Here is a 10,110-nt window from a genome sequence, read left to right as displayed (position 1 = left end):
GCTGTGGCAGAGGGGCGTCCAGGGCAGGAGAGAACATCCTCTTCCGCTGTAATGTGGGTTCATTTTTGATAAAGGCCAGATCTAACCTGCTCCGATCTCAAGGGTGTATTTGTTTCAAACCACTCGTTGGACCAAGAAGTGTCTTCAGTGTGGAAAACTGTGACCGTTGGGCTTGGAATAATGTATTTAAGAGGGCAGCTTTGTAAACTCTCACCCTGGGTCTCTATGAAGGGGTTGATGGTGCCTGGTGCTCCAGTAGGGGGTGCACACCTTGCTTTCAGTTATTTTTGGGGGCCCAGGCATGTTTGCTGAGCCCTCCAGCCCATGACGTGGACGAAGAGCTGCCTGGCGCTGAGGAAGAAACATGGCTGACTTCACCTCCACTTTTGGCACTGGAGTGTTTTCTGTGTTTTCTAATGCTCTAAACGGTATGTTTGTGCGTGTGTATGGGGTATTTTCTATAAGGGTACAAATGCTACACAAGTGTGAACTAAAGCCGCTGATTAATGAAATGAGCAATTTGTGGTTTGTTTTTATTGACCAAACTCGTGCCGGCGGGACACGGCAGTTGGAATAAAACAGGACACGCACCCAGCTGCAAAACATGGACTTTATTCAGTGACCGTGACCGTGGCCTGCGGCACAGCGCATGCAAACAGCGAGCAGAACCAGGCCAGGCAGCGCCGCCACAATACTGAGGTAAGAACAGGGCTCACCCCCAAGCACAATGCGACTGCGCTTTCACAGCTTTCAGTAAAGGTGCTGAGCACACGGGGTGACTACAGCTGAGGCAGGAGGGGCAGCAGAAGCAACTGGGACTGGAAGCTTGTCTTAATATTTAACAACATGGAAGAATAAAAAAAGTACCTGTTCATTCACACATTCAGGCCTCACTGATACACAACACTGTCCCACTGGTTCAAGATTCCAGTTATGCCTTATGTTTGTGTGTTAAGGCTGCCCTGCTCTATAAACTACCCTCACCTCTGGGGCTTCTGTTTCACAAGGTGTGTGAGGGGGAGGAGATGTTGTTTCTAATCCATCCCCTGATCCCACTGTGGTTTAATAGCTGTGTGTGTGTGTTTGCACTCTATAGCAGCTAAGATTAAGTGTAATCTGACCCCCCACATGTGAGACAATGAGGTTCATTACAAAAAAAAAAAAAAAATCTGGCCGCTGTCGGGAGTGAGGAGACTTATGGTTGATAAAGGACTCTTCCATTGTAAAGTCTGGCGCTGCGTGTGCAGTGAGGCCCACAGACGGCTCTGCCCTGCAGGGAGAGAGCTGCCCGTGCTGCAGCAGAGCGCCGGGGAGGGAATGGAAAGTCCAACTGAGGAGTGCTCCCGAGTTTCTGAAATACTTCAGCAAGGTGATGCTCGTGATCGACCTCGGGGACAGAACTGGCTGTACTGAGCAGCCGCTGCCGTACTTCTGAAGCAAAGCCAACCCCCTGGCCCCTCATCTCTAAAGAGTGGGTGTGGATGGAGATGGTCCACCGGAGCCACTCATCTGTCCCGGCTTCACTGGGATTGAACCATCGGACAGAGGACATTTCTCTACAGTTCAGACATGAGGCGAGAGCTTGGCCCACAATCACCTTTACATCCAGACTAAAGCAGCTCCGCTCTGCTTCGCTACACTTTTAATCCGTTCACATTCACACATCTCTATCAAACTAAAGTTATAAAAAGACAATTTATAAACTGCAAATACATATTTAAAAAAAACTGAAAATACTATATGCTGGAGGAGGAAGAGGAGGGGAAAAGTCAAATATTAAATGTTCTAAGGCACTTCATTCTAAGATAAGCATCCCTCTCTCTCTCTCTCTCTCTCTCTCTATATATATATATATATATATATATATATATTATTGCAATTGATTATATATATATATATATATATATATATATATATAGAAAATACTGTTGTTAGGAATCTGCAAAATACTAAAATAAATAAAAAGGCAGTTACCCTGTGAGAGGAGACTGCAGCACAGCCTTCTGTTCCTCAATCTAGCCAGGCTCTTAATTGCTTAATTGGATGAATTATGTTTAATTAGCACATGTAACAAGCTTTCCTGTCTCTGACCCACCAATCCCTTTGAATTCCCCTGCAGGAAATGGGGCAGGCTGGCATCTTGGCTCACAACTTCAATTTAACAAACAATGCTAGCTCTCTAAAGGGGTCTCTTCCCCGGACAGCATCAGTTCGTGTTGTGTTGTGGACAGGTTCCAAGACGCTGCCCGCACCTCTAAATTCAAGGGGTCGCACCCTGCGGGCCGGGCTGGGTCAGAAAACCAGCACCTTCCAGCCTGGGTAAGTGAAGGAGCAGCCAAAGAACAGGCTGTCCACGCTCTGATCCAGCAGCCAATCGAACACCACTTCCCTGTTCCCTGAGCCAATCGTCACCCTCAGCTTGAAGCCACCGCCCCCCTCGCTGACGTTGTTGTTGTTCACAGGAAACAGGCCAACCACTTCCATGTCAAAGGTCACGGAGGAGCCCACCGACACCGCGGGCAGCTGGTTGGTCATCTCCTTGCCATTGACATACACGGCACCTGGGGGTGAAGAGAGAAACCATTTCATTTTCACTTAAAATAATGGATAAATCCATGCCAGTCGTGTGGCAGGTTGACTGGGCTTCCCTGTTCTGCAGGGAACACTTAGACTTGGCATTTATTCTGGTGACAAAACCACAATTTATATAAGGTTTTTAAACAATATAGTGTTACTGTTGTTGATGAAGGATATGGGATGACAAACTGAAGTCACTAGTATGACATCTTGACACAGACAATGTGTCGAAATGACGGTTGTGCAAAAACATCCCTCTCTCGTTTGTGTCTGCCTGTCCGAGAGCCCTGGCGAGTCAGTGTACAGGTTTTGTTTGTGGCGCCACATGCAGGCATGTCTCACCGCTGGTGGAGATGCAGACCGCCTGGTCCCTCTGCAGCGACTCCACCCTGGCGTCACAGTCCACGCACACACCCACGCTGTCCCTGTGCTCCGGCTGCCCTGCGCTCACCACCCTGCCACACACACCACCGACACACAACAGCAACACGTCAACAGAGGAGAACCATCAGGGGGCGGGGGTTACTGTCCAGAAATGTGACATACCAGCTGAACAGATAGGTGAAGGACTTCGGAATTAATTACATTTAATACTTTTTAATGTGGAAAACATGGAGTCGAGTTCTCACTCCAGCCCTGCCCGACATCTCTTTCCCGTCCACTGAAGCCCAACTGCGTTCTTAAAGGCTGTTAGTCCAACAGGCCGACGCTTTTAAAAATAGACACTCCTGGGCTGATAGAAGGCTTTTGCACCTGGATTAGCATCAACTGCCATCCTAACCCTATGGTATGGCCATCAGAAGATGATGGTCATTCTCGCAGCTTTATAACATCACTAATGAGAGAAACTTATAGATACTTAGATCTGCAGTTATAATGCTCTGCAGATGGCAGGGCCGCCGGGGGGGACTGACCGGAAGGTGAGGGTCTGTCCGCAGAAGTACGTGGGGGCACTGGAGTACAGCACGCCCCCCCGCGCTGCCAGGCTGTCGTTGCGCAGCGCGATGTTCCTCCGGCTGCTCAGACTGTAGCCCTCGCTGCCCGCCAGCCACTCTGCACACAACATCAGTCATCAATAAATATCACTTAATATCAATGTTATCACTATCATCATAATCATCAATTATCTATCAGTTATCACATCATTATTGATATCAGTTATCATCAAGAGCAAACTATGTATAAATATACACACATGGACATTTACTCATGTGGTGCATGCTGGGAAAAACAAGGCAACAGGAAAATGAACAGATGCGAGAACAAACCACAGTGTGACGTAATGGACGGAGAGAGTGTTGAGCGAGTGAGTGAGCAAGGGAGGGAAAGAGGGAGGGAGCATTGGGCAGTCCGTACCGTGCGGCGCCAGCGTGGTGAAGGCCGGCTGCGGGACGCTCCAGGGGCTCCACTCGCGGCGGCCTTCCCCCCTGGCGCACACGCGGAACAGGTACTCGGTGTGCGGGTCAAGCTGCAGCACGATGGACTCGGTGTCCCGGCCCACGTAGGCGTCCTCATACTGCCCCAGCGCGCCCCTCCGGTACTGCAGCCGGTAGTCCTGCACCACGAAGTCCTCGTCCACCTGGAGGAGAGAGGGAGAGAGATGTTGGGAGACTGACTGGAGTTCTGATCCCCAGATGGACTGACCGGTGCCGCCCCGCGACCCGTGGGGGGGTCCCTCACCTTGCACCAGCGCACCAGGATGCCCCCCGGCCGCTCCACTAGCTCATCGATTTGCACGGGGGGGTGGGATGCCACGCTGCCATGGCTGAAGATGCGGTCGCGCACCCCCGGCAGCAGGGAGTCGTCCAGCTGTGCTGACAGGCAAGGGACGTCCACCAGGGAGGGCACCTCGGGCAGACTGGGGCGAGAGAGAGAGGGAGACAGGTGAGAGAGAGGGGCGGGGGCAGGGCGATGAGCAGACAGTGGATGGACAGACAGAGGGGCTAGTTAGTGAAAGTTTTCTCCATCGTCTACACTTCAGTAGTACTTTAGCAGATTAAGTCAGTCTGTCTGTGTGTCCATCTCTGCAGCTGTGGGTCTGTCTGTGTCCATGTGTCTCAGGTTTCTCACCTGTCCAGCTGGATCTGCAGGGCCTTCTTGGTGAAGCTGCCCAGCTTGTCATCCTTCTCATTGACGCCACAGCGCAGAGCTGCCTCACCTGCAGACACAGACAGCGAGCGTGAGTACATCTGTGTGTGTGTGTGTGTCTGTGTGTGTGTGTGTGTGTGTGTGAGAAATACACACCCTCCCTCAGCAGCTCCTCAGCCGCGCTCACTCCTTGCTCGATGAGTTTCTGGCAGTCGTCCAGCGGCCGCACGCTGTCCGTCTCAATGGCGTCCACCTCGAGCAGTAGGGCGGCCAGGCGCTCATCCAGCAGGCGGCCCAGAGATGCCTGCAGCTCTTGGAAGTGCTGCCTGAGGACCTCGCGCGTCTGTAGAGCACTGCCACGCACCTAAACAACAACACAAATCACACACAGCTCCTGGAAGTGCTGCCTCACATGTCTGCAGAGCGCTGCCTGCACCTACGCAAACAATAACACACTGCCACAGACATACCACACAATAAAACAATAACACACTGCCCTGCACCTACAACAACACAATAACTCAATAAACCCACTGCCCCAGACCTGCCACAGAACACAACACAACATCATTAGCAGTGCTGGATGGGGGGGCAGCCGCTCGCAGGCGGGACATGAGCTGCCTCCCTGCCCTGCTCCTCGGGCAGGATGCCGGTTTCTCAGAACGCACCGCCGATAAGCTGCTCAGGCAGGAAGCCGTGCCTCTGCCAGTTATCGCACAACGAGGAGTCGCACAAATGTGCCACAGCTTGTCAATGAGCCAGCCAGCCGCTCATCATACACACACCCACACACAACCACACAGATATGAGGGGAAAACAAACTAACTGAAGTAAACACACAAGGCAGCCCATGTGCCCCACAGCACAGATCACAGTGCGTGTTGTGTGTATTTCAGTGCTTGCCAGCCGTGTGGGTTCAGTTCCTGTCATTATCCTGAGGCCCAGCGTCCTCCCGGCCCACAGCACAGCGCAGAGCCGGGCCGACCGCACACTGCAGATTTCCTGGGGTGTGGTGGTTGGGGGGCAGCTCTGTGTCTCTCCCACTGGTGGGATTAGGGGCCAGACAGGGTCCCAGATTCACCAGCAGAGTCCCTGACTTCCCCCAGCTCAGCACAGAGACTGCATCTCCAAACCAACAACACAGCACATTAACCATGTAAATTATATGTAAAATGTAAATAACCTGATACTTTACTTTATATTTCTAAATCTTTTTAACGTTATTGTATTTAATTTCAATATACCCAATTGATTTGGCAATACTTGCATGTAAACATCTCATTCCAATAAAGCTTGTTTTGAATTTGAATTTGAGAGAGAGAGAGAGAGATCCACACACAGAGCTGCAGGAAGAAGCAGTCCAGACAGTGGAGCCTGGCTGGGGGGAGGGTGCAGCTCCAGGGAGGAAGCAGAGCCACGCAGGATGTTTAGACTCATTAAGCCGACCCCTCCAGGGCTCAGAGAAATGGTAAAATAAATTAAAACAATAAATATTATTTAAGTTAAAAATAAACTAAAACCAAAATGAAGCAAAACAAAAAGAAACTCACACACAACACACAAGTGTGGGGCTGGGGAGGCTGAGCTAGAGTACATACGAACACACACACACACGCCTCTCTTATGGGGGATGGCCAGACGATCAGGGATCAGATTCCTCAGACTGCCAGGCTGCTGACCCAGGGGACACAGCGAGGCCCGAGTCGGCCGCGTCACTGAGTGGCAACACACTGAGCAGAGCCGAGCCAACACACTGATACCTGACACAACACATACACACCACACTGCACCCCTCAGACGCACTGACAGGACAGGAGCTGAAGATCATTGGAGATCACTTCTTGCACAAACGAAACACTGCAATGAAGACCAGCTGAACCACTAACTGACAGTCAGTCTGTGTTTGTGCTCAGAGAGCAGACAGACACTGCTATCAGAGACTGATCAGACCGAGGTCACAGCAAACAGGAAGACAGACAGAGGAAAACAGTGTGTGTGTGTGTGTGTGAAAGAGAGAGAGAGTGAGCAGTGTATGTGTGTGTGAGAGAGAGAGAGAGCAGTGTGTGTGTGAGTGTGTGTGTGTGTGTGTGTGTGAGTGTGTGTGTGTGTGAGTGAGTGTGTGTGTGAGAGAGAGAGAGCAGTGCGTGCTGGTTTAATTCCTCAGAGACGGTGGGAACCTTTTTCTGATTTCCATCTGGTGTCCTTTAAGAGGAGCAGGAAAAAGAACATTGTTTACATTGGAGGTGCAGAGAGGCAGGGAGGAAGAGTGTGTGAGAGAGAGAGAGACAGGGCTGTGGTGTTGTTGTGTCTGAGGGCAGAGGTGCGACCCAGGCATGGCAGTACCTGTTTTCGCGCCTGTGTAAGCCCCTGAAGGCGCTGTTGGAGTTCGCTCCGGTAGTTCTGCGCCGCCTCGATGCTCTCCTTCGCCTCCTGCAGCAACACGTCCGCCTCTATCGACATCCTGGCACACGCAACACCCAACACACAACACAGACGCACAGGCAGAGACAAGAAATACTATTCTTATTATTATGGACAATTAACAAGTTCAAGATCCCAGGATTACAGGATGAAATGACGACACACTGCAGCCAGAACAATAATGGGGGGGGAGGTCACTAGAGATGCCTGCAACCCCCCCAGCACACCTGATGGACTGGTCCCTGCTCAGTGCATCAGTCGCTGTGGTTACCTTTCACAGCGAATGGGGGCGTGGCTCACACACAGACACACAGACGCACAAACACACACACACACACATACAGCAACACACACACACACACATACAGCAACACACACACAGACACACACATACAGCAACACACACACACACACACACATACAGCAACACACACACAGACACACACACACACACACACACACATACAGCAACACACACAGCACCACACACACAGACACACACACACATACAGCAACACACACACACACACACACATACAGCAACACACACAGCACCACACACACAGACACACAAACACACACATACAGCAACACACACACACACACACACACATACAGCAACACACACACAGCAACACACACACACACACATACAGCAACACACACAGCACCACACACACAGACACACAAACACACACACACATACAGCAACACACACACAGCAACACACATACAGCACCACACACACAGACACACAAACACACACAGACACACACACATACACACACACACACACTTACTCTCTTCTGTTTCCTTAGCCCCTCCCCCACAGCCTCCCCTCACTCACAGATCTGTTGTAACATTACAGCCTGTGAGTGAAATGTGGAAGTGGGAAGAAACAGACAGACAGAGAGAGAGAGAGAGAGAAAATCAGACCGATCATTTTCCGGTATTACCCTACAACACAGCAGCTGCCAGGAAGAGCAGAGAGAAAGAGAAAGAATGAAAAAGAGCAAGAGCGAGAGAGCTGAATCAGAGACAGAATCAGACGGACAGAGACGAGAGAGAGAAAGAGAGACGGAAACCATACAGCAAGGTCCCTAGTCTGGCCCTAGTCCTGCCAGCTATTTCAAACTTCATGTTTCTCTAGTGCTGCCATGACACATGTGTATGTGTGGGTGTGAGATCATGCTGGGTGTGTGTGTGTGACTCGCCGCACTGCACATTCTGCTTCTCTGATCAAATCAGATGATTAGATCTGTCAGAATATGATCCATGCAACAGTGGGAGGAGCTTCAGATTTGGAAGTGCATTCCTTACACTCATTTTGTGCATCAGAAAGTTGAATCGTTTTATTTTTGGGGCCGTTATTCAAATAAAAAGCAGTGAACCTCAGCCTGCAGTGACTGACAAGCTTCTGAGTGCAAAGCACAGCCTGCAACAGACACACAAAGTGGTGTGTAGAAACTGTCTGTGCTGTAGGATGTGCACACACACACACACACACACACCTAAAAGGATACCCCCGCTGTCACCAGTAAAGCCAGAAATGCCATATATGAAATGAATTGATACAAATTCAAATTGATGCCTGATTGGTTGAGGCATACCCGTGTATTGAAACCCGGTCCACATGGACACACACAGGGCAATACTGTGGTCCTGTGTAGTAGACAATCACCAGGAGTTTCAAACAGCACAACTTTATCAGAGAGACAGAGACAGACTGTCCATTCATTGCCCAACTGTTTTACTGATTTCCCACAAGAGGCCGTGCTCTCCTCTCCAGTGCAGAAGCTGTTAATATAACTCACACCGGAGCTGCACGCCGCCTGTCGGACCAGGTGCCAACTGCCCGACTTCCTGCCGCCGCACTCACTTCCTCGAACCCTGGCCAGCCGTACTTACTGACTGACTCTGCAGCCCCGGGACGCACCGGGCAATAAGATGGGCAAGACTGCACATGCTGCCCGGGTACCGGGGTGGGGGTAGCGAGGGGCAGGACAGGAAACCACCAAATCAGCTCCCTTCAGCGGCCCTGAGGACGTGTGGCAGAGCCGGGTTCAGGGGGAGGGAGCCGGGCGTTGACAGTTGCACTCAGCCCGGGACAAGTCCCTGCAGCTCCACACACCCCCACTCTCACACTTCCGCAGTCCTGACACGCACGGGACAGCACCCCCTGCACAGCACAGCACAGCGCACAAGGCTGATGTAAATACCCCCCCCCACACACACACACATACACTCACACATACACATACACTCACACTCACTCACTCACTCACACTCACACACACACACACACACACTCACACACACTCACACTCACACACACTCACACACACACACACACACACACACACACACTCACACTCACACACACACACACACTCACTCACACACACACACTCACACACACTCACACACACACACACACACACACACACACACACTCGGTGCTGCTGTAACAGTTGCATCACTGACACACAAACCACGCAGACGCGCATCAGGCTGCAGAACGAACTCCGATGCAACTCTAAAGCCTGTACTAAAGCCCCGCACGGTTACCGATCTGGTCTGAAAGCGCGTTTGACTCCGGATTGACGGCTGCCCGGGTCTGGGTGTGCTCTGCGCTGCTGGTAGAAGTTGCGCCTCTCTAGGTGAGGGTCACTTCCTCGGGTCAGCGCCGACAACAACGCGCCCGCCGCCCGCGCTCAAACCTCCCCGCACGGCCCACGCGTGGACAGGAGCCCGGAGCAGCACCGCCCGGGACACAGAGAGGCGACGGAGCCGTACCTGCGCGCTTCACTCCCGACTCATCCCGTGGAAACCGGAGCCGCGCCGCGTCCGAGCTGAGAACTTTCCGACTGTCACTCGCAGCCTCATCCGGGGCTGCGGCCGGGCGCTGACTGACGGCTCTCGCAGCCAATCACGAAGGCGCCCTGCCGAGGGCCGGGGCTGCTCTTGCGGCGCTGTGCTGTGGCAGATGGAAGTGCCTGGTTGCACTATGACATATGCGCTCAA

At 51.8% G+C, this 10,110-nt stretch overlaps 1 protein-coding gene across 1 annotated transcript; it reads right to left on the bottom strand.

Moving 5' to 3' along the window:
• Window positions 1–2,035: 2,035 nt before the first annotated feature.
• LOC136749684 (cytokine receptor-like factor 3) lies at window positions 2,036–10,002 on the bottom strand. The gene is made up of 9 exons (XM_066704171.1): window positions 9,883–10,002; window positions 7,009–7,126; window positions 4,822–5,029; window positions 4,648–4,735; window positions 4,258–4,435; window positions 3,934–4,156; window positions 3,492–3,630; window positions 2,920–3,032; window positions 2,036–2,561 (listed from the first exon to the last, which is right to left on the bottom strand). The coding sequence occupies exons 2-9, from the start codon at window positions 7,123–7,125 to the stop codon at window positions 2,293–2,295; spliced, it is 1,335 nt and encodes a 444-aa protein (XP_066560268.1). The 5' UTR covers window position 7,126; window positions 9,883–10,002; the 3' UTR covers window positions 2,036–2,292.
• Between the last annotated feature and the right edge of the window lie 108 nt (window positions 10,003–10,110).

This window comes from Amia ocellicauda, chromosome 5 (genome assembly GCF_036373705.1).
Source record: "Amia ocellicauda isolate fAmiCal2 chromosome 5, fAmiCal2.hap1, whole genome shotgun sequence".
NCBI lineage: Eukaryota > Metazoa > Chordata > Actinopteri > Amiiformes > Amiidae > Amia > Amia ocellicauda.
This window is presented reverse-complemented; position numbering and strand designations above follow the sequence as displayed.

What these genes read in the sequence shown, in the direction of transcription:
- LOC136749684 (XM_066704171.1), bottom strand. Translation starts at nt 7,125, where the DNA reads ATGTCGATAGAGGCGGACGTGTTGCTGCAGGAGGCGAAGGAGAGCATC. An exon ending in TCCTGGTGCGCTGGTGCAAG is followed by an intron (nt 4,157 to 4,257) that starts GTGAGGGACCCC and finishes TCTCTCCTCCAG; the next exon opens with GTGGACGAGGACTTCGTGGT. An exon ending in GGTCTGCATCTCCACCAGCG is followed by an intron (nt 2,562 to 2,919) that starts GTGAGACATGCC and finishes CTTCACCCCCAG; the next exon opens with GTGCCGTGTATGTCAATGGC.